The sequence below is a fragment of the Mauremys mutica genome, chromosome 5 (genome assembly GCF_020497125.1).
Source record: "Mauremys mutica isolate MM-2020 ecotype Southern chromosome 5, ASM2049712v1, whole genome shotgun sequence".
Lineage (NCBI taxonomy): Eukaryota > Metazoa > Chordata > Testudines > Geoemydidae > Mauremys > Mauremys mutica.
This window is the reverse complement of record NC_059076.1, coordinates 108,992,734-109,017,860: the sequence shown is the minus strand read 5'-3', so window position 1 is coordinate 109,017,860 and position 25,127 is coordinate 108,992,734. Positions and strand designations below refer to the sequence as shown.

General features: G+C 42.1%; 1 protein-coding gene and 1 long non-coding RNA gene across 2 annotated transcripts; one reads left to right on the top strand and one right to left on the bottom strand.

The window, feature by feature from the left end:
* Positions 1-2,918: 2,918 nt before the first annotated feature.
* Positions 2,919-24,956, bottom strand: LGI2 (leucine rich repeat LGI family member 2). Its single transcript, XM_045019342.1, has 8 exons — positions 24,760-24,956; positions 23,718-23,789; positions 20,072-20,143; positions 17,108-17,179; positions 16,397-16,468; positions 15,062-15,231; positions 8,072-8,236; positions 2,919-4,057 (listed from the first exon to the last, which is right to left on the bottom strand). The coding sequence occupies exons 1-8, from the start codon at positions 24,954-24,956 to the stop codon at positions 3,240-3,242; spliced, it is 1,638 nt and encodes a 545-aa protein (XP_044875277.1). The 3' UTR covers positions 2,919-3,239.
* On the top strand, positions 10,466-17,411 carry LOC123371588. The gene is made up of 3 exons (XR_006579853.1): positions 10,466-10,573; positions 14,235-14,291; positions 17,355-17,411. It is a non-coding gene; the product is annotated as an uncharacterized LOC123371588 (long non-coding RNA).
* Positions 24,957-25,127: the final 171 nt, after the last annotated feature.

Below are 25,127 nucleotides of genomic sequence, written 5' to 3'. Positions count from 1 at the left end.
ACTACACCTTTGGACACTATTCAGCAGGAAAGGTAGGCCACTTTCCAACTACACACTCACTGCAGAACCTGTGAAAGGGCTGATGATCTCAGCTCTCTGGACAACCGACCTATTCAGCAGAAACATCAGTCTACCCAAAAAATCTGTTTTCATCAGTTCTTCGGGTCCCATGGGAATGAGCTAGCCTCTGTAGATCACTTTGTCTCTATAGCCATGGTTGTAACAATAGGACATTGTTAATTTCACTGACCCTGATAGCTGAGCCTGAAATCCTCTTCCTTAACCACAAGTGAGTACACCCCACTCCTCCCACCCCAATAAAAGATATAGTCTCTTGCCATTGGGGGAAAAAAAATTCCTGACCACCATCATCTCTCTTAAGATCGGTTTGTGGGTTTCAGGATTCATTTTTATTGCCTGTAAGTTTTCTCATTTATGGTTCTTCCCAAATGGGTGATATGGACTGTGCTCAAAAAGGCTGGTTGTGTATACAACACTGGCAATGATCCCTGAAAGAAAGAGTTAGCACACTGGGAAATGATCCTCTTGGACAGATAACAAAAATGTATTTACATTTTCATACCAAATACATATAGTAGAGCAGCTACATTGTGTACAATGTTTTCTGACAGCTCCCAAATTTAAAGAGCCATCTACATTGTGGCTGTACCAGTACAGGTGCATCTTTAATCAATAAGGCTTCATAAAGCAAGCTGGAATAATGGAAGAAATGTGGTTGGCTGTCAGCCATGTGGTTATCATATCGTAGTCACATAGGACCCATTAGTTTAGTCCTAGAAGAGCTATTAATACAACTACAAGAGATCTGCCTTTAGCAAGGAAGGGCCCAACCAGACAATCCTCGGCTCTGACTGAAATCAATGGGAACTGAGGACCATTAGCACCGTGCAGTAGGAGTGCAGTACCTCAGAAGACAGGATCACTTAAAGCCTCTCCACATCTTTTATATTTAGATAAAATAAAACCTGGGATTATCAACTAAGTGGAAAATATTCTTAAATGAAATTTACAAATGTCAATAATATGAACTATTTTTCTGGCAGGCCAGTAATGTTTTGATTTCATATGATCTAGAACATTTTCGATGAAAGCAATGATGCTTCAGGTCATGGATGGATTATTATTTCAAGGAGAGGAGCTGTCACATCCTAATCTGCTCATGCGGTATTGCTTACATGCTGGGCATCTTTAAACCAGGAGTCAGCTAGAGACATTTACATTTGTAATAACTGGGCATGTTGCTACTTATCCACGATGAGAAATGTTAGGCTCAGTCAGAGCAGCGAGGCTGTGATAACCTTGCCTGGGGAAGGATATTGACCTGTTTCATTTGTTCAGCTTACTTTACAAAGCCTTATAAATTGCATAGCGTGCAGCAAAAAGTCTCATGATAAAGTAGAAAATTTAATATGTGAATCCAAGATGAAAATGTAAAGTGACATTTGTAGTGGTGAGTCAGAGAAGGACTCTGCTATAATACAACTGTCTCAAAAGCATGTAGAGAGACAGCGCTTCTACCATAAGGCTCTATTCATGTTACTGAACGCACAGTCCCTCTCTGTCATCTTGGAAGAGTGACTATGCATGGCACGACTGACCTATTTGTGATGATGAATAAACAGTACAGCCTGCATTCACCCAAAATGAGTTTAAAAGACTGCTAAATATGGTTTGGTTCTGTATCCAATAGAGCTTCCAGAGCTCCAGAGCCTTTTGTCAGTTGGATAGCACTGTACTTTTATTGCTAACATTAGCACTAATCTGAGGCAGCTATAGCTCCATTGATTTCAGTGGACATGGTCATACCAGAGGAGACTATGGCTTTCACATGGTGGGAGGATCACCCAAAATACAGCTTGCAGTTTTCAGAAATCTAATTTAGGAGATGAAGAACTTTATGGAATGAAATGCTCTCTTTATGTATGGAACAGCTCCAGCACAGGCAACACCAATACAGGCTTCCCTTCACTGACCCATAAGTATGCTTCAATCTAGGTTAAGCAGGACCTCCTCTAAGGGTATATCTACACTTATCAGGGATCGACGCTGCAGCAATCGATCCACCGGGGGTCGATTTAGTGGGTCTAGTGAAGACCCACTAAATCGACTGCAGATCACTCTCCCGTCGACTCCAGTACTCCACCAGAACGAGAAGCATAAGGTAAGTCGATGTGAGAGTTTCTCCCATCAACCCAGCGTGGTGTAGACACCGCAATAAGTCAACCTAAGCTATGTTGACTCCAGCTACATTATTCACTTAGTTGGAGTTGTATAATTTAGGCTGACTTAACCCTGTAGTGTAGACCAGGCCTAAGGGTGAGAGAGTAGTTCAGTTTCCATACTCATTAAAATCCTTGGCACACTACTGAGACTGCCAGTAGAGGTGTGAGTTAGTGCCAGTTAGAGCGTTTGTATTTGTGAAATGGATATTTATGAGCTACAAATTGAACTAAGACCAGCTGAGTTCAGATATGCCAGGAAACAACTATCAGCCACTTTCAGTCACTATTGACCTGAAGCTGTTGGGAACCCATTATCTAGAAGCAAAAGGCCCTTTATTTCATTGCCATCCTGTCATCCACAGTGATTTTTTTTATCCATGCTTTCTCTCTGAAATCAACAGGAAGATGTCAAAGAATTTTTAACTTTCCCTCTCATCTACTATCAATATGAATTAAAACAATGACCTTTGTTTTATTATAAAGAACAAAGAGATGCTGCCCATCAATCGCAAGGAACCAAGATGACCAAAAAATGTTTTTGAAGGTATGTCAATTTATACAAATCATCAACAAATATGTGCAGTTGACTTTACTCTTAAGTATCATTTCTGAAATGTTAGGTTTAGAGGAAAGAAAAGTTTCCATGTTTGACATTGGTTTTTCTCCTCTCTTGTTTCTATGAGGTGTCCAATCTAATTCAATTTCTTAGGTAAAATTCACATAGCTGTCTTAGATATCAGAATAAATCCTATTGCATTGCACACTCCTCTGAATAATTAAAGGTTTTAAAATGTCTTTAAAAATGGTATAATGGACATGTCATGCAGTTAACCAAGTCATTGCAATCCCTGGTTAATATGCAAATTCTAAAAGTTCAGAAAACTTCTTACTAGTTCCACGTGTGCCCTATTTTTGGAGATGAATAATCTGTCTTTTTTTTGTTGTTTCTGATAAGTGAAAATGTCTCATTGGACATGAGATTCACTCCAACAGCCTTCATAAACTCAAGTCAACAATTATATGTTCAAATATCTGCGTGTTTCCTTTAAAACTGGAAGCAAAGAAAAAATCTCTTCGATCAGTTGACACAGCTGTGAAAGAGCGAGGTGCCTGCACGTAGATTTCTTTAAATATTCTAAAGAGGTTCTTCTCGTTATCCCACTGGTATATCTGGGAGAAGGTGTAGTCACTTCCTAGAGCTAGGTAGTGATTATTCTTAAAGGAGAAAGGCTGCAGTGTCATTGCCCCTCGAGACGGGAGAGCCTGTATCTCCACAAACTGCTTGCTATTCCACTTCATGACTCTGGAGTCACCAATAAACCTTGTGAGCGTAATGTAGAGGCTGTTTTGCATCCTGAAGCTCTTCACAGCCAAGACATCCTCCATGTTGGGGATTTCACTGTGTGGGACAAACTTTTTTGAATTTTTGTTCCACTGAAGTATAATGGGAACTTGTGAGCGGCTTGACAGGATTAAATGAGATTTTCCATCTATATCAACAAACTCGGCATCTGTGTCCCTGAACCACTCATGCAGGGACTGGTAAGAGTAGAATCCTTTGTTATTCCATTTATAAACGGTTGACAGACCAGCTTTAGAGCTATCTGCTATGACAAAAAACTTTTCGCTGTCTATCTGAAACAGCTCTATATCATTTGGCTTGGAAATGCGAGACACTTCTATGTCCTGGAATTTGACAAACTTTGTCCAGCTTTCATCATACTTGTAGATGTGTGAGCCACCGAAGAGCTGTGCCACCACCACAAAGACCTGGTCATCGATCAGGATTGCTTTGCATCCCACAATGGACTGACCTGTTGCTCAAACAAAAAACAAAAATTACTAATACAGTACAATTCAACCACCCAAACAAAGAGAGAGATTTACTAAGTTCCCTCTTTCTTTATCCCTCATTTTGTTGTCTTCACTGCTGCCAGTTTCTTTTCATGTTCTACATGGCAGCATGACACAGTGCTTTCATTCATACTGCATGAGGCATATCACATTTTTTGATCCAACAACAAGTGAGGAAAGACCACTTCAGATATTAAGGAACAGCAGGGTTTTCAAGCAATGAAACCCTTGGCTTCAGGAGCTAAGATATTGGTTGCTGGCTATGTGTATTGGAGGGGGAAAGCTAGTAGAAGGAATTGTGACAGTGACCCTGAGAGGAAGCATAAAGATAGTTTTTTGGGCACAGAATTCGCTGAAGTGGCAGACTTGGGGATTTCTGAGCAAGAAAACTGCCTGCTGTTGTTTGGGGTTTCCTCTGTCTCCTCTGTGTACATTTTTTGTGAATAAACAAAAGCACACCAAGAACACATCTGACACATATCACTGATTTCTCATCCAAATGGCATCACCCTGGCAAGGCCCTGAATTCTGACTAGTTGTTCAGGCCAAATGGGGCAACCCTAAATTCTTAAATCAGCTTTCCATTCTTCTTGGGTTACTATTCACCTGTACTGCACCAAATCTGCATTCCTGAAACAGTGCTGTTGTTTCAAGGCCTGTCAGTTCAGCACAATGAAGCCAGTTGGTTCAATGACATGAAGTCTTTGAAATGTGCACATTTGGAGTGTGCGCATGTCTATTCTGAAGCTCTATTTTAACATTGTGAAATTGAGGTAGGTAGGAACACTGCTTTGTGATAGGTTAACACGTGCCCTTCGTACCCTGTTTCCTTATGCCGCTACTCCTAATCCATTTTTTTCTTGTGAAATCCGTTATTCCCCCAAAACTGTAAAGTCAGCAAAACATAATCATTTATATTCAACCTCAATATCTTTCTGTACATATTGTATAAAGCTATAAGATAACTTTGAAGAGAATTCCCCCTCATCCTCTCTGAAAGGAAATATTTTACTTGTGCAACAGCAACATATACTCCGGGAGGAATTCTGCACAAAAAATTGAAAAAATTATGCGCTGAAAAATTAAAAATTCCGTGCATAATATTTTAATATTCTGCAAAATTCTGCATATTTTATTTGTCAAAATAACACAATAGAATCATATCTGTTTCAATTATTTTAGTAATTTGTTTCAAATACCTGTCAGTAAGTATGTCTGTAACAACACAGAAAACAAAAAAGATTCAGAAAATGTTTTTTGACAAATAGATTCCTTACTAGGCATATTAATACAGAAATCTGAGTAATAATTCATTTAAACTACAATACAGAACCATATTTCCTGCACCCCTCAGAAGCAGTGCAGGGGGAATCAGGGTTAACGGAGGAGCTGAGGGAGAGGGAAGTAATTGCTGGGAAGGAGCCTGGGTGTGAACTTGGAAGGTTGTTGGGTATGGGTGGGAAAAATATGGAACAGGTTTTGGGGGGCGGGGAGGAATTGTTAGTGAGCTTCCAGCATGCAGACCCTGGCTGACCCCTAGTCTCTCCCACTCAGTCAGGCACATCTGCCCCGTCCTCATGTGTCTCTGTGCCCCCACTCAGGCACCTCGCTGTCCCTATGTGGCCCTGCATTCCCTCCCCCTTCCCCCTGCACCTGGATCCCATTCAGCCCCTGCCCCAGTCTGTCCTCCCCCACTAGCCCTAATGAGCCCCTGTCTGACTCCCCAGCAGGCCCACACTGTCTGTCTCCCCATATCCCCTATCTCCTGACCTGGCCCATCAGGTCCTGTGAAGAAGGCACTACAGCAGGGGTGAGCAAACTACGGCCCATGGGCCTTGTCCAGCCCATCAGACCTTTTAATCTAGCCCTCGAGCTCCTGCCAGGAAGCAGAGTCAAGGGCTTTCCCCACTCCAGCACTCCAGCTGGGAAGTGGGGTCGGGGGCTTGCCCCGCTCCGCATGTGCCGTGGCGCTGCGTGGCTCCCGGAAGCAGTGGCACGTCCCCCCTCCAGCTCCTACACATAGGGGCAGCCAGGGGGTTCTGCATGCTGCCCCTGCCCCAAGCTTCAGCTCTGCATTTCCCATTGGCCAGGAACTTCAGCCAATGGGAGCTGCAGGGGTGGTGCCTGTGGACGGGGCAATGTGCAGAGCCACCTGGTCAGTGCCACGCCTCCGCGTAGGAGCCAGAGAGGGGACATGCCACTGCTTCTAGGAGCTGCTTGAGGTAAGTGCTGCCTGGAGCCTGCACCCCTGACCTCCTCCCACACCTCAGCCCCTTTCCCCAGCCCTGATCCCCCTCCCACCATCCGAACCCCTCTGTCCCAACCCAAAGCACCTGCCTGAAACCCAAACCCCTCAGCCCCAGCCCCGCCCCAGAGCCTGCACCCCCAGCCGGAGCCCTCACCTCCCAACACACTCCAGCCCCAGCCTGGAGCCCAACCTTTCAGCCCCAGTCCGGAGCCCCCTCCCACACTCTGAACCCCTCATTTCTGGCCCCACTCTGAAACCTGCACCCCCAGCCCAGGGCCTGTACCCCCTCCCACACCACAACCCCCTGCCTCAGGCCGGAGCCTCCTCCCATACTCTGAACCCCTCTGCTCCACCCCCAGCTCGCAGCCCCCCTCCTGCACCCCAAACCCTTCATCCCTGGCCCCACCCCAGAGCTCGCACCTCCAGCCAGAGCCCACCCCCCGAATCCCAACCCCCAGCCCGGAGCTCCCCCAACTCGCACCCTGAAGTCCTTGTTTCTGGCCCCACCCCAGAGCCCATACCCCCAGCCAGAGCCCTCACCCCCACTCTCAATTTTGTGAGCATTCATGGCCCACCATACAATTTCCATAGCCAGATGTGGCCCTCAGGCCAAAAAAGTTTGCCCACCCCTGCACTATAGGCTCTTTCTCTTCTCTAGCTGGTCAGGAGTGGCTGCTCTGTTCTAGTGCCACAGTGCCCTCTGCAGCAACTTTCTGGCAGAAGCTATTTTCTGCAAAAAAAAAAATTTAAATGTGCACAGCCCATGAATTATGCACACAGACAGTGGCGCGAAATTCCCCCAGGAGTAAACATAAAGAAAATTAATTCAGATTTGTCAAAATACTGCTCTTCCTTACACCTATGCAGTCCCATTGATTTCAGTGGTGTTGCACGGGTATAACAGAACAGAGTCTGGTGCACTGCATTTATTTTGCCATGTAGTAGTTTGTACATTTGAAGGTCAGCATGAAGGCAAGATGAACTTTCTTGAGCACATGATGCTAACTGAACCCTAATATTAATCTTCTAGATGAACTGTATGTGGAAAAGCTAGATAGTGCATCAAGAGATCAGTTTGGGATTTCACACTTTTTGGATAAAATTAATTCTATTAGAATGGATAGGTACTTCAAATATTATGCTAATATTGTGCCTACATAATCTGCCTACTGCAGGGCTCTTATACCATCATCTGAAGCATTTAGTGCTGGCCACTGTCCAAGACAGGATACTAGACTAGATGGACCTCAGGTCTTATTGAACATGGCAGTTCCCATGTTCCTGTACACAAGGCCCCGATCTTGCAAGCTGTTCCACAAGGGCAACCCCTGTGTGAAGGCCCTGCTAACTTTAGAAGGGCTTGCAGAGATATAAGGGCCCATGCGTGAAGAACAATTTACAGGAGCAGAACCCACCCTGTCTACCCTGTCCTTTGCTCAAGGCTAAATATCAGAGAGACAAATGCCAAGCTTGTGTACTCTGTTATGGTAAGAGCTGTATCCAACTAGAACGATATGGCTCTCTAAGCAATCTAGTCCACATTATGGCCTTGGTCCATTGACTTCAATGTGGGGGTTCAACAATGGTGGAATGATAAGAGGATATAGCAGCAAGTGGCCACTCCATGATGTTTCAGTGAATTGCATATTCCAACTCTTCCCTTCTCCCATTACACACTGAGGATACCACCACTTCATGTCTAAATCAGATATATTCATATGTGTACCTGTGATGTTGTCATAACTTCTGAAATTCATTTCAATGTGATCCCATTCCAGTACCATGCAGTTCTCCATGCTAGGCTGTGCAATGGCTACGTACACATCATTCTTAGAGTTGAATGTATCCACTGAAACTGACTGGTATGGCAAAATCTGATGAACAACAAAATCTAGAAAGACGTTTAAAAAAATTACAATAAATCCCATGTTGTAAACACAAAACAGTTGACACATGGTTCCTGTTTTCTAATCAGTACTATTGGAAACTATTTTAGGAATAAGAACTCTGAATTTAGGATTAAGCTTGTAACAGCCCTAACATGGAGAGTGTCACGGAGTGACAATTAGGCATGCAGCAATAGGGAGAATAGTTTGCTGCTCTGTGCAGTTTACATTTTCCTTCCAAAATTCAATTCACAAGAAGATCAAGACGTCATTGGTGTTAGCTGCAAAGTCTGCATTCGATCTTGCGTGATATCTGTGAAATCAGACCACTGACTTGCCTAGAAAGAAAGCTAGAAATTGTACTGTATGTCTATGAGTAGAATGTAAAGTGTGAAATCCCGGCACCATTGAAGTCACAGGAATTTTGCCATTTATTTCAACAAAGTCAGGATTTCACCCAAAAAAACCAAGTCTCCAAGTTCAACAGTAACTTTTGGTCACTTATTGCTATGCACTGCATCTTAAAACATCTCGTTATTGCACATGTGTATCTGAAACCTGTTATTTATTCAACATAGACATTTCTGCACATTTCCAGTTAAAGCAGACAAGGTGAATTCCTTGGGATAACCCTATCCCAGCTACCCCATACCTGCAATAACAGAAATGTCTGGCAAGAAGGGGTCTCGAAAGGTCATCTAGTCCAGCCCTTTGTGCCGAAGCAGGACCAAGTATACCTAAGGGAACTTTTAATTAAAAAAAAAACTGAATAAAAGTATCATTTAAAGGGACACTGTCAAGTATTTTAGGTTTAAAATTTGACCTACCTTAATGTTATAATCTAGTGGAAAACCTAGGGTGGCGGCTGAGGCTTCCAAAGCATCTAAGAGAGTTGGGAGTCCAACTTCCACATGCTTCCCTAAGTCTCTTTTGAAAATCCCAGCCTGTATGTCAATTTTATTCTAAAATTCACTTGAGCCTAGAGCTCATTTTATATGTTGCACAGCAGGAGACTCAGGTCTGAATCTCATACTTGTTCTGTTGCAACAGTAACTTGGCAGGTCAGAGCAGGGGACTATTATGAGGGAACGAGACTTAGGGTGACATCGGTTGGTCAATAAAGAGCATCATTAACAGAGTTCAGGTCTAGTTTGGGTGACAAACCATGTCAACAAGGAGGGGAAAAATATTTGTGGGAGAAGATGAGTCTTTCGTTAAGATGAAGATTCATCTCAGACCCAGAGACACCCTTACATACTAGACTCCCTAGGCCATGCTGTGCATGCTAACTTTTCATATTCAGGAAGGGCATGATGACCCATGAATTTTAGCAACATTTTAATCATGTCCTTACTCTGACCCTTTAAAAACTCTTGCTCAGTTCTGTGCACTTCAGTGGTGGTTAAAGGCATGTCCTTATTTCCCCTCCAAAGTAATTATTAATTGCTTCCAAAAGTTGGATTTTACATCTATGCATACTTGAAAGGCCCACCTTTGTGGAATCATGCTGCAGGAGGTAGGACTAGATAGCTACAATTAAACAAACAGAAAATCTACCACTCCACAGCTAAAATAGAGAACAGCCACCATTTTTCTGGTGACTACCAAAAGCAAAGCATAAGTTTTTGTGGCAAGTTCTCCTGCGTCACTGAAATAGCAGATCCTATTTCCAAAACTGGATGTATTTGTGCTGATAATATCAATGATGCTGGTGTGAAAGCAATTACATTTAGAAAGCAAGGGTGTTGTTATCGTCAATTCTGTTGGAAAAATTAAAGGACTGGAGAATATTGGTAGTAAAATATATGGAGAGTAAAAATAAATGAAAGCATAAAATGGAGTTAAGGATGGAACAGTGACTCTAGCTGTTACTGATAAACATATATTAAAAGTGTGTGTGTCACAGCATGGCACTGGCCCTTTAAGAAGGAAGAGGCCAGTGTACCTGTGTCTCATCAGCTGCTTCCCAACTGGGGTTAAGAGAAGGCACCTGGACCATGCAGGTGAGAACTGCCTGGGAGTTAGGGGATTGGCAGGTGAGAGTTGCCAAAGATCTGGAGACTGGAGGAGGTCTCTAAGAAAGCAGAAAGCTATATAGACCCTCCCTGGAGAGAGGGAGGAATTGCCAGGAAGTCAGTGCAGGGGCCAGAGAGCCATGGCCAGTGGGGGCTGAAGGCTGAATCTGAAGTTGGAATCGAGCCCGTAGTCTGCAACCTGTTATTTATTCAACTTAGGCAGGAAGATGCCTGGCTCTCTGAGCTGGAGAGCTGCAGCTGGAGGGCCAGACAGGGCTGAAGGCTACAATGAGGCATAGTGAGAGATGCAGGAGCAACACTTATGAGGTGAGCCCAGTGAGAGATGCTGAAGCTGCAAAGAGCCTGAGTGTGGTGATAGGCACTGGGGATGCGTTTTGATGGACTGTTGGGGACTTGATTTATTATGTTTTATAAGTATGGGACATTGTCTGTAATAAATTAGCCTTGCAGGCACACAGCATGCAGCACAAGGCTGGAGGGAGCGCCAAGTGAGGCAACTTTATCACAACATGATACAAAAAGAGCGGGGTATTAAAAACTAAATAAATCTGTCAGGACATCACAACAGTTTTGAAACAGTCTTAGGGCAAGTGTATAAAGTTAGTGAATTAAAACAAACCTGCCCATTGGCATCATATGGTCCACAGCTTGTTCAGAAGTGATACTATATCAACAAAGCTCACACCGACACTGGGTTTATTATATCACTGGATCAGTAACAATGGAAATATTACTGATCAAACTCTCACTGAATCAACAGATAAATAGTTCACAGTAACTCGTGAAAGCAACTACAAATTTACACAACATTTTTATAAAATATATTGGCATGGAGTTACGCAGTAAATAGATGCTGTCATCTGTCCTCAGACTTAGATTTTAATGGGCCTGATTTGCATTTTCACTAAGGCCCCTTTATACCACTCTAGCAGTAGAGAGGCCATAAGTGGACATAAGGGCTTATTTAGATAGGGACACTCAGGTCTCATCTAAGGCAAAGTGCATTTGAAGGGTGTGATTTGCAAAGCGCTCTAACGTTGCTCTCTAAGACGCTGCTGACCTGCTCAAGAAAGATACATACATTAACGTGAACCAGGTACATTTTAGAGGGTGCCAGCAGGGTCTACATTGGGGAGTTAGAGTGCAATACAGTAGATTGCATTATAGATCTCACCCCTCAGGAAAATTAATCCAAATGAACTAAAGATGTGAATTTAAAATGGATTATTTAAAACAACTTAAACCTCTGTGCGGACAACCTCATTCAGAATTAAAGTGACCATAATTTGGTTTCTTTTAAATTAATTACATTATGCTAAACTGAATAAAGTTTAATTCTGAATGAGAACGTCCACACAGGAGTATAATATAGTTTAATTAATCCACTTTAATTTAGCACCTTTAGTTAATTTGGATTAGTTTTCCAGATTATTCCCAAGTAAACAGGCCCACTTTAAGGTCTCTTTACGTTGCCAGATGTGCACCCACTTTAAGGCCCTACTGTGCTGCCAGAGCAATGTAAAAGGGCCTTAGAGTCAATGAGAAGCAGCCTTATAAAAATAAGGTTTAATGAAACCCGGAAAGAGTTTTTAAAAATAAATAAACATTGCTTTGCCGTGTTTGCAAGCAAGCCCCTTTAGCCCTGTGCCATTGTAGGAGAACATGATAGTATAATGGACTAGAAACAAAAGTGAAATAGATTAATCTATGTTCTTTGTCCAAACTGTGAGACATGCAAAAACTAAACAGTGATAAAATGGTTAAAGGTAACGTTAGATTGTTAAAATTCTTTCAGTTTTAATAATCGAGCGTGTTAAAAAGTGTTTTTCAATTTTATAGCATCCCTTTGATTCATTACTGTTCTTCAGTTCATCAGGTCTGGTATGTCAATGAAGCCACTGAGATTAAATCTTACTAACCAAATTCCTATTGAAATCAAAGGTATTTTGAAAATTACCCATATTATCCATGTAATACTTGATGTGGATCACTGAAGAATACAACACGTTGAAAGGTCTGGTAAACCATGCATGATAAGGGAGGGAAAGATGATATTGAAGATTAATGTGAACAACTATGTGAAAGTGACTTATACTGAGGGATAGGAAAAAAAGCAGAATAACCATCTGTCCTTCAGTGAGTAGGAGAATAATACATTTAGCACTTACAATATATATTGCTTTACAGTTTCAAATCACTGTACTAATTAATTTGCGAGTCAATGTTAATCTTCACAGACCATATAAGAGGAAATTGAACAGAAAAGCTAAGATTGAACAAGCTATTCTGCAACAGCTCCCTGTGTGGACACACTTATTCTGGCAGATGAATGCCTTTTCCTGCTCTTGCTTAACACACTTTGGAAATGGATTAAGAAACTAGAAAAAGGCACTTTTATTCCAGAGAATAAGAGTGTCCATACAGGGAGCTATTCCATAATAAATGCTGCCTTTTTAAATTCCCACTATGCCTTATTTTGGAATAACTTTCCACTATAGACAAGCCCCGATTCCCACTTTACACCTAGGGAAAGTAAGAGCAGACAGGCTGTGATTTGCCTGATTCCACAGACAGAGTCAAGGGCAGAGCAGGGATTAGAGCTCAGCAGTGGGTAGTTTTTAATTCCACACTTGGGGCACTATGCTGCCTCAGCGATGGTGCACTCCCTGAAGAATTTTTTCTCTATTCCAGAAACTGTTTCTTCATAAAGACTACAAGGAGTCGGTGGCACCTTAAAGACTAACAGATTTATTTGGGCATAAGCTTTTGTGGGTAAAAAACCCCACTTCTTCAGATGCATGGAGTGAAAATTACAGATACAGACATAAATATATTGGCACATGAAGAGAAGGGAGTTACCTCACAAGGGGAGAACCAGTGTTGACAGGGCCAATTCAGTCAGGGTGGATGTGGTCCACTCCCAATAACTGAGCTGAGGAAGCGTTGTTCTAAGACAGCCATAAAAATGTTGGCATACTGTGGGGCCATGCGGGTACCCATAACAGTGCCACTGACCTGAAGCTATAAGTTGTCCCCAAATCTGAAATGGTTGTGGGTGAGAACAAAGTCACAAAGCTCAGCCACCAGGTGTGCCATGGCCTCATAAAGACTGTTCCCCTCCAAACACCTTTTAAGGAGGCCCTAAGTCACAGCTCCAGCTTTTCTACAATTTGCTCTCATGCTGTTATTAAAAAAAACTGGAAGGCATGTTGCTAACTACGTCAGTGTTGGTGAGGTGACACGGTTTTCTTTGTTCAGATCAGCTAGCAACTGACTGGCTGTGGGGTTTGAAAATATCCTATACTACCCTGCCTCAATGCTTCTCTGACTGCAGTTGCACAAGTATTCAAGCAGCCAGTCATTACACTACATAAAACCTTAGTTTCTTACATAATCCCTAGAGCATATGGGGTCAGATTTATCCCGAGTGTAAATTCATTTAAATCAGGACAGTGAAGTAACAGCAGGATTGAATTTTGCCTACGACAACTGCACAGTTACACATATACATTTACAGAGAGAGTAGATCTAAATCAAATCCTTAGCTGCTGTAAATCAGGGCAGCTCTGAGGATCTGGCTGTCAAAGTTTACACAGCACTAAGCCAGTGCTCGTGCAACAGTAACCTTTTAATGAATGCAGATTGAGGTAAATTAAACTTTGTGGTTTTGCATCATTGTGGATCAGCAGACACAGTAATGGAGATTTCTGGTACGGTTCCCAGCAATTTCTGTCTTCTGTTTTTGACATCAATTTGTCTACACAAGGAATTATCATCCTTCACCTCTGCTGCTTCACCTGACACACACATTGGGGCTTTAACTTAGAGTTTATTCTTTTACTTTTTATATATGGTGCTTGGGCTATATTTCATACCTGGGCTTGGAGTTTATCTTTACAACACTGGCAATCAACTTTTATGTTGTCTCTTACACAAGATTTTAAGAGCTCTATCTCATTCTTGACAGGCTGCTTTTGCAGAGATGAGAACTCAAATACCATTAATATGACTGCCATACCTTCAGGTGAGAGATATAAGGCAGGTAAGGTAATATCTTTTATTGGACCAACTTCTTTTAGGTACAATTTGCTCTCATCATATACATGAACAACTGAACATTAGTGGCTAATATTCTTAATATAGTACGATTGTATTCAAACACAGATAACTGATTGTTATGTTTGGTCTGTAATCATCTTCAGACGATCAGAACTTCATGCAAGTTTGTCTCCACATCCTAGAGAATGCTTTTTACTATCTAACATAAAACAAATACCAGGTTCCTAAGCCATGCAGCACTAGTATTATCCAATATTTTTCTCCATTATTATGGGTCTGCATAATTAATTGCTGGAAACATTGCTGACACATACTTGTTACAGTGCTACTAAACTGCGGCCTAGTGAATGAAGACATCAGATACAACAGTATCATTTAGCACGTAGATTGATGTCAGGAAGTTCTTCTGACATAGATATACGGCCTTATTCCAGATAACAGCAAAAGGTCTGTGACTGAAAGTTGAGTCACAGAGTCATGATGAAACATTATGGAATTTGAAAATCATAGCTCTTGTCCCTTTTATCACTTAATCCAAATAAAATCTCATCTACTTCCTTTGACTTTTAAATGTCATCTTCTCAATAGTTAGGCTTGTTCTGTTATTCTGAAGTGCTGTATATAGAACCCTCTTCTCCCTCCCCCCAAATCATGCTGACATAGTAATATGGGGTTAATCTAAATTTCTAATCTTTAATAATTTGTAGTGTGCTTAGAAATATATATTCTGAATACCTGTAGTGGTGCATTCATAATCAAAACTTGTGACATCATTTAACTTCTTATCCTGGTATTCTGCTGGACCAATACACAGGACATCAGAAACAGTGGAATTTGTCATCTTTAACCACAAAAACAACCACTTGGCTTTGCAGTCACACTCAAATTTATTTCCCCTTAAATCTCTAAAAAAACACACAGAAATAAACATATTTGAAATGGTGGGTAGTGATATGAAAACTGCAGAATTGTTAGCACCTTGACATACTTAATTTAAAAAATAGCTGAATTGCTTTAAATTGATTCTGACAGAAGATGGAAAATATTTTCCATCTATTATCCTAACTCTATTGTTCTTTGCACTTCACTGAAACGTAGTTTAGAAGAAATACAGGCCCCAATCCTGGAAACATGCACATGTGTAACTTTATGCATGGAACATATCTATCCAGGTGTTTCACGTTCATAAGCATTAGCAGGATTGGAACTATAATTCACTAAAAATCCTCACAAGAAGGCTGCCACCCACTCCGCTGCTTTTCCATTGTCTCAGAGTTTCACTGAAATTCATAGATTCCTTTGCTTCACTATACCAGTCCAGTACACAGGCAGCTGACAGTAACAGCCATATCAGTGACGTTTCTATGTTACATTGAAACAGAGCATACAGAGACTAATTTCACAAACATCTGAAATGTTCACAGTGTGTTTAAATTCTTAAAAGGGTCACCATCAATGTGAAGTTGAGTCAATTCCAAAAAGAAAGGTATCTGTAGTTCCAGGTACAATTCCTGTCTGAGCCTCTTGACAATGTTTGTGGCTTTACAATCACATTTTCCTACTTTAAAAAAATATTTTGCTCTCCCTTGTTGCTGTGTGACAGACTCTGGCAAACAATAGAGGAAACTGACTAGCCACAAGAAAAATATTGGCACAGCCTGAGCAAAGTGCTGTCAAATAGAAAATGAAAAAATAGAGGGAAAATATTTTTTTTAATCTAATCTCTTTCAGTAACAGTAATTTTAGGGGTTACTTGTAGCAACAGTAGATTAAAAAAATGTTCACACAAACTGTGATTTTAAAGTTGATGGTGTCCCCTCAATTCAAGAATTTTCATGAAACATCAGAAAATAAGTAATAATGCTGGTCATGTGAACTATTGTGATAAACAACAAGTGAAGTCTAATTTAATCCTACTGAGCAAACAATATTAAAATGAGAATGCTAATACAACACAATAAGCATTTATTTTTAGCATGGATTTCAGCTACACCAGAAAAATGGAACTTAAAGCACAGATTAATAGAGTCACAATGACAGGCAACCAATAAAAAGATTTTCATTACTTACAATTCAATCAGAGAATCTAAATCACTGAAGATATCCCTTGGCAGAGCTTTAATGTTGTTATTAGCCAAAGAACTAGAAAAGAAAGTTAGATCTTATTATCTTGACTCCTATCAAGTCTAACGTCACTTAAATAATGCTAATGATTTGATGTTGTCTAGTCCTAGTACTGACCATGACTAATGGGATCATGAATGAATTAAACACTGTGCTTCCACCTTCCTTGTGAATCTTTGCTAATGTGTGAGAACAGAAAGTGAAGATGACTAGAAACAAAAGGGAAATTGGTCAATGGGTTTTTATTGCCCAAGAGGAATGAAATACACAAACAAGGAATAAAATGCTGAAAAGTAAATGGAATTTTAACTATAATTTAATATGCAGTAGCCAAGATATTAGTAATAAGAACTGCTTGCACAAGTAAAGGTTGCATGTTCAGGTTGTGAGTGTGTGTAACTCAGGTGAAAACCCTGAAGTATCATCAGAACAGTGAATATTTTAAAACTTACTGGAAGCCACGTTGTAAAAGTCTGAATTAGCCAATGTGCAGAGATTAAGATGGAAATGTCCTACGCAGCACAAAAACTAGTTTTCTTTAAAGGAGCAAGAGCCTCCACCATTAACAGTAAGAACAATTACAGAAGTGCTTGAGGCCTGAGTTTTGGAACATCTGGCAATGTTTAAACAACTTCTACTAAGTGTTAAAGGACTTACAGGTGAGTCAGATCGCGAAGGCCACGGAACGCATTTCTTGAAATGGTTTCTATTTTGTTTCCTTCAATAAATCTATACAGAAAAACAATAAATATATATTTTAAATACCTTAATTAACAGTATTAGTATGTATGTTTTAACCTATCACCTCCTAACTTAGTACGTATCTACATAGGCTCTCATATGACACTGAAGAAATATCAGTAGAGCTACTTACATTCCCTTTTCCTTTCTCTTATGGCCAAAGCACAAGAGAAGAAAAAGGCGACAGTCCGAACGAGAGAGAGAGAGAGAGAATGTAAGGGAAAGAATTGGAAAGAGAAGAAGGAAAAGCATGGACAGTGTGCATAACCCTAGTCCCCACTTCCCAACCAGTTAATCATCCCCTGAGGAGTTCTACTGGCAGACCTGAGAGGGGGAGCTGGTTTGGGTTCCACAGCGCTTAGCAATGTCGTTTGATATGTGTGGTGGTGTGAAGATAGACTGTAAGCTCCTTCGGACCAAGTAAGTTAAGAACAAAACAAAGAGAGACGATAGCAGCAGAGAGACACAATAGAAAAGTGGTGGAACAAAGGTGAGGACAATAAAATGAACCTACCTACATTTCAGCATCTGAACTGAAATCTTTATGGTCTCCTTGGGGGCTACACCTTGTGGGTTCACCACCAGGACTGGCCATGGAAATTGCAGAATGACTCCCTACGTTTCGAGTAACTAAGGTGTTGGAGAAATAATTTTGTTTGGGGGTTAGAGAGCAGTCAGCTGCTGTGAACAGTTACAATGTGTTTGGCTCTTCACTATCTGTCTAGGTCATATATTGGTGCCCAGCTCTGTAGTAACTGTTCATCTTCATGAAGTGACAGGGACCTCTCTTCATATCAAGAGCACAGATAAGGACATTAGAAAGGAGTCAGTCTACTCCTTCAGAAGGTTGCCTTTAGCCATGAATTCCATGTGCACTTCCAAAGGCCATATTGTCCCCATACACCATATCCAAGGCAGCTGGAGCTATTTTCTCATCCTTTGAGGAGACAGAAGGTTTCTTCTGCCTTACCAAGATCTGTTGCCTCCTCAACTGGTATAAATAGCCATACCTCCATCAAACTCAATGTTTCAAGATGGGGAAGTCTGGACTGGGACTCAGTGACTGCATGCCCAGTAAATATAGATTCTTGCCTCGCTGAATCTTCTCCTGAAGGGACTCTTCAGTGAGAATGCACCTATCAGTGTCACTCTCTAATGACTGACAGTCTATTAGCCCAGTCCTTTTTCAGAGCTCCTAGGCTTATATATTCAGACACTTAACATAGCCCAGTAGTCTTGGCAGTATTTATATATTTGTTGTTAGTAATAGTGTAGAAATGATGTAGTTATTTTTGGCAACATTACCTGTTGTGCATACTCCCTAGCCTGCCCTCCTCCTTGATCTCTGATTTTGTACACAAAGAAACTCTCATTTGTCAGGGAGGTTTCTTTATTCCCTAGGCTGGGTCTGGTTACCGATGCCTGGGAGAAACGGAATACTGGAGTATTAATGCTGCTTAGCATTCATGTGGAGGAAATATCGCTGCTTAGGTTCAATTTACAGAAGGTGGAGGTGAGGTCTCTTGGCAGGAGGAAACATTTTGAAGAATTGGCAGAGATGTTGATCATAACCTTATCTAGGAGCATCTGTCTGGCATTGGTTAAAGTGGGTTGCAGTCTTGGGGTCTTGTTAGATTTGTCTCTGTTTCTTGATAGAACGCTACATTTGATCAAATGACTAAGAGACTCCATACTTTTCCTTCAAATGTGGGCCTGCCCCTTGCATCCATCTCTACAAACGTAGGCTATTGTAACATGATCTATCTTGGGCTCCTCATGAGCACTAGTTGGAAGCTGAAGCCAGCCCACAACAGACCCAGATTTGAAAGTGGTTTTTTTTGTTTGGTTGGTTTTATGGGGTTTTTTTTGCCTTCCACACGCTTTTTACATTTTGTAAAACTGTAAAACTGATTACTGCTGTCACTGAAAAATCCAGGTGCTGTAGAATCATGGATTACAGCATATGCTGTTTGCCATATTCCACTATTTCCAGATCTGTTACTTCTCTTGCTGGCTGCTCCTCCATACTATAATATTAGTTCTTAATGCAGCACGTTTAGCAGTAACTGCCTATAGACGTATAAAGGCATTAGCAGAGGTTAGCGTTCATGACACTCCTCCAGGCAGCAATATAATGGTGAGAATCTATAAAAGGGGAAGTTTCTTTCACCACTGAAAAGTTATTGGAGGGATGTATCTCGTACCCAGAATGTGTTCAGACTCTAAAAACCTAACTCCTGATTTGAGATACGAAAGCAGGTGAGTCTTTGAAAATCCCTTTGACTGTGAAGTGAGGATAACCAGATAATACGATTAGTATTCTTTTAAAAAAAGAGAAAGAAAGGGTGGTAAGAAAGAGGAAAATGAAGCAGAATAAGGGGAAGGAGCAAACTGAGCTAAGAAGAAGAGGATGGAGTATAAATGAAATACTGGGGTGGCAAAGATACTGCAGAGAGAGAGTGGAAGGGGAGAATGAAGAAGGGGATCACGGCTACAAAAGAGAGTGACTCTGATACTCTGCACCTACCTGCTAGGACTCGGCAGCAAGCCATTATCTACTGATTGACATTTCAAACTCCTCTATTACATTGGCCTGCATATCTAGCACCAGTTCTAGATCACCAGCCCCATTTCAGTGAATTGTGTCTATACAGAGTCACTCCAGCATGTATGGCATATTTTAAAAATACTCTGCAACATCTAAAAAATGGTAGGCAGCTGTAGGAGACATTTGAACAGAAAATGGAACATAAATCCCTCCACTTTTTTTGGCCCTCGTAATCACAGGGAAAACTGTTTCTCCAAGGCAGGAGTTTTGGCAACTCAGCAAAACATCTTGGTTTATAAAAGACTGGCAAATACATAAAATACAGAACTTACAGGTACTCTAGATGGAAGAGACCAGCAAAGGCATCATCTCGTATGATAGTAAATGAGTTAGAGTTCAGCAAGCTGAAAATGGAGAGCAGCCATTAGGAAAGCCGACGAAAACCTGACACAGAGGATTATGCCAGTCACGTTTATTGACTAGCATCAGCCTAATCTTACTGACTCAGGCCCATATTATCCCATCAATACAGCATGTGGAAAATATTATGGAGTGCTGCTTTAAAAAAAATCAGTGGCATAATCTGACCCCTAATTAATGTCTTCCATGCTTTAGAAAGTATACTCCATGACATGTATCATCCACCTTAGTTGAAAGGCACAGAGGGCTAGATTTTCTGGTGCACTACAGCCACCTTGTGCTACATCAGTGGTGCAAAGTGGCCTTAAAGTGGCCAGAGTTAGTCAGCAGAGAACTCCCCCTATATTCTCTGTAAAGTGGCCAGAGATAGTCAGCAGAGAACTCCCCCTATATTCTCTGCCAGCAGAGGCAGCTCTGCCCCACCCACGGAACCTTAGGTCAGTAATGTAAGTTAGATAGCGCTGGGCAGGAGGTACTCTAACTTGTGCCATGGCTGTGAGGCCGGGGATCAGGGAACTACAGCCAGCCACAGCTCTGCTCAGCATGGGGTGGAAAAGCTGCCCTGTAATGCTTGTATATGCAAGTATCTGATCAAAAATGTGCTCTTTCTTCATCCCGTTAGTCTATGAAAAGGAAACCCCACTCAAAGGAAAGACTACTTCTAAAATCTCACAAGGGCTCCTGGAACTCCCAGCAGCTACAAGTGAACATGTCTGCATTTATCTCTTATTATAACCACTTAGTAATCCTCTTTTTGCATAGTTTTAGGCATTTTACTAAAATTAATTTGGAAAGCTAATGAATATGAAATGCAAACTTGCTCTGCAAACCTAGGTCAGTCTGCTAATTCTAGACAAATACTCTTTAAATTAACCCAAAGCAATCTGAGAAAGATTGAGATGGCAATTAAAATAAATCCCTATATTGCTATTTTACCAGGGTTACTAACACATAAGAACCAGTACCAAAGATTGCAAAGAGCTATGGTTATTTCAGTTCACACCTTAAGCTACTTCCTTCATATCTTGAATCATTCACATTCCTGTGTTTGAAAGGCAAAATTATAAAATACATTAGTCAGCAAAATTTGAATGGGGTAAGGTAAGTGGTTGGTATGGCACTTAGACACTCCTCCCCAATTCTGATCTCCCCAATAACATGAACAAACTAACCATGCTGGGGCTCTTCCTCCTCCCCCACTGAACAATCTGATACCCCCACTTTGCAATATCCTCTGCTGGTAATCTCACCACTGTACCCCAACTTCTGAAAAAAATAAACAGGCAGCCCCTTCCACGTTGCCCTCCCCTCAAGATACAGGCCTCTACCTGCCAACTCCTTCAAATCACTGGCAGGCCAGGTCTTCACTCCCTTTGCCTTGGCCTTCCCCTCTTTGGACTCCTCACACTGCTTCTGAAGGGTGGGGGATGGATCTCGGCACTGGGTCTGAGCTTGTGTAACAGCGACGGATCTCGGTTGTTGGCGGGAAGGCTCAAACCTGGGCCCTCAATGCATGAGCCTCTACCGCATGAGCTAAAAGCCACATGACCTTTAGCTAAGGCTGTAGAGCAGACTCATTAATCTCTCTAAGTGGTCTGAGTGCCACTAGATGTGACAGAACACCACACCCAGGAGGTGTGTGGGTTACATACTTCCCCTCGCTGAGGAAGCGTGTCCCGAGCTTCAGAGACTTCCCAGTTGAAATCCCGGATGAGCCCCCACTTGTAATGCCGACAGACCCAGTCGTCAGCGGGCGGGATCAAATCTGGCAATGCTGGAGTTAAATGCATGAGCCTTTAGTGCATGAGCTAAAAGCCACATGGCCCTTAGCGAAAGCTGTAGAGCAGTCTCATTAATCTCTCTCTAAGTGGTCTGAGTGCCACTAGATGTGACAGAACACCACACCCAGGAGGCGTGTGGGTTATACTCGCACTCCAGCTCTCTTGGGCAAATCTTCTATAGTCTCAAAGAGGACCAAGAAAGTGCCCTGTGAGTGTGCTCTGATCTCAGCCCTGCTCTATACTTTCAATGAAGGGAAGACCTCAGGTTTTAGAGCTGGAGGCCTCCAGACTTTCCTTCCTCTGAGTGCAGTCTATGGGCTTGTCTATAGTGAGAAAAAGCTTTGTATTAGCAAACAAGTTAACTAGCACCATGTTAAACATGTTTTTTCCCTTACCACACACACAAGTGTTTTCAAATGTGGCAGCTGGTTAGTTAATACGTTTTTCTAACACAGTGCATTTTCCCACTAAACACAAAGGCCAGGGGGCTGCTGTATTGAAGGTGCTAGGCTCTGCCAGCCCCTCCCTTTCCTAGCTGCACTCTGTGGTGCTGCACTAAAGGGGATGAAGGCCTGTCCTCGTCCTGTCTTCCCTTCGCTCCCCAGTGTTTTCTCCACTGTGCTGCTGGAAAGAGGGCGGGGGGAAACAAAGGCATGTGGCACAATTGTATTTGTTTGTTTTTGTTTATGCAAAGAAATAAAGGTGAGAGGATTGAACTGGTGGGGCTTAGCCCCATTTGCCCCTCCCACAAGACGCCACTGGGGGCTATTCTGTCTCAGCAGACCCCGGTTTTAAATGATCTGTCTATGGTACTTACACGCCCTCATTTCTGTAGTGCCTCGCAATCTTTTAATGTGTTTATTCTCCCAACGCCCTCTAACACAGGGAAGTGCTACTATCCACATGTTTACTGATGTGGCATTAAGGCACTGTCAAGGGGATTTAGGCTCCTAAGTGCCTAAATCCCCTTTGAAAATGAGATTTAGGCTCCTAAATCAGTAGGGAATTGCATCACTAAATACAGCAATACCTAAATACCTGGGCCAGGGAGACTAAGCAGCTTGTCCAAGGTCACCCAGGAAGTCTGCAGCAAAGCAGAGAATTGAACACAGGGATCCCATGTCCCAGTTTAACACCCTAACCACTGCACTGTCCTTCCTGCAGAATAGTCATCACTTCCTAGATCGGTTTGGTGGTACTGGAACCTGTGACCTCAAAGCCCCACACTTTCCACTCAGACACATTCAACCCGACACAATTTGCTTAAGAGACTTTGAACTCTGATAGGTAGCACCAAATTCTCCTCTCAAATGTACTTGAATGATCTGGACTCTGACAGTCCACTCTCCCTAGAAGAGCAAATTACCACTGATATCAATACCACCCCCACCCCGCCCTGCACAGTTAATGTCAGATTCATTAGCATAGAATGAACATGATGTTGGAGTTAGATCAATCATGTGACTCCAAGAGGAGAATTCTATCCTAAATTTGTTTAGTATGGGCCTTAAAAAGAATTTAAAACAGCAGAGAAACCTATTGTCTTTGTTTAGTAAATTAGCAATAATTTCCTAAATGGTTTTATGCCATATTGTCAATGAAGCAAATTCATCCCTGGCGTATTGTTACACCACTGAAGTCAATGGAGTTACCCCAGCGATTAACTTATCCATTATCTTCTTTCTGAAGATACCGTGGTGCCTATATCTATTCTAGGGGGATCTTGGCAAAAGTTTTCAGTTAGAGCTGTGTTTTGTTGAGGAAGTGCAGTACTTACAGCAGCTGCAGGCAAGGCAGATGGGCAAACATTCTGTCCTTGATTTCAGAAAAGGTTCCATTTACCAGGCTCCTGAGAGGGAAAAAAATCCAGGAAAATCCAACAATTAAATAAGGCTCATGATCATCACCTCCACTAGCAGCATCACAATATCCACCCCATTGGATGGCCTGGCCCCTTTTTATAATATCCCAGCAAGAGGGGTCAATATTCATGTTTAAAGGGTGTTTAATTCTGCTCCTGTCCCTGTTTCTCCCCACTAAGCTTGTAAAGTTCCCTTTTCAACGTATCCTCACATTAATCTTTACTACCATGCACTTTTAGCCTCTTGGCAACCTCTCTCCACTGGGTGGGGGGGATTGTTTTGTCCGCCCACTTGTATTTTTGGATTTTTATAGAGAAGAAAGAACAAAAGAGAGAGGGAGAGAGAAAAGAAAATTAGTATGTGTGTTAAACAGGATTAACAGTAAAAGCACATGAGATTTAAAAGTGGTGCAAGTTAAAAACACCATCATTTCCAGTTCTACTCACATTACAAATGCATCTAACTAACTCTCAAGTTCCTGAAGTCTGTGTAGTCTTTTTCCCAAGGTAATATGCCATATTAGATAATTACCAGGGAGTAAATCTTTCTTTAATTCTACAGCACTTTAATATGGCCACTTGCCATCCCCTCAGGTCCGTAAGATTTACACATGGTAAGTACATATATACATACATGCATTTTCCTTCCCTAACATAGCTGCTGTAGAAATGGTGCGGTCAAGATTTCTCGTTTGAAAAGGTCTTTCAGATATGGAAATCCAACTCATTTGCAGCTGCATGGCAGTGCAATATTTCAGCAATGGAAAGCACAGACACTGCCATACACTAACAAAACTGCACATTACTGGGATCTTAGCATCGATCAAGAAGCCAGCATCCAGCAGGGAAACTAAAACCCCAACTTAAAGAAAAGAATCCCAAACCACAAAGAAGGAATGGGGTAAGGGACACCCAGCCGCTGCCCAGGAAAACTCTGGTGTAGGAAGGTTTAACTTACAAGGAGCTGATGTCACTGGGGATGATTCGCGGCACACCAGCGGATCCCACACAAATGATGGATTCTTTGGTGCAGCTGCATGTGGCAGGGCATCGGACTGGCTTTTTCACCTGGGCACGCTGCAGTAGGCATGCCACTGCCAGAACCAAGAGACAGAGAGAACCGCCGCTGCAGCCGCTGCTTCGTAGGAGAGCCATACCGTTCCCTGCTCCTCTTCCTCGTGGTCCCCTTTTGGCCCTGCACCCTTGGCCCGAGCACTGCTGCTGCTGCTGCTACTGCACAGGAGGCTGGAACAGGAGTAGGAGCCAGGCAGCATGCTGCACCCTTATGCTCAGGCTGAGTGTCTCTCTGCAGCAGAAGCAGAAGCA

Coding starts and splice junctions, on each gene's coding strand:
- LGI2 (XM_045019342.1), bottom strand. CDS start 24,956: ATGGCTCTCCTACGAAGCAGCGGCTGCAGCGGCGGTTCTCTCTGTCTC. Junction 23,790..24,759: donor CCCAGTGACATCAGCTCCTT/GTAAGTTAAACC, acceptor TTTCCCTCTCAG/GAGCCTGGTAAATGGAACCT. Junction 17,180..20,071: donor CTCTTCCATCTAGAGTACCT/GTAAGTTCTGTA, acceptor TTTTCTGTATAG/ATTTATTGAAGGAAACAAAA.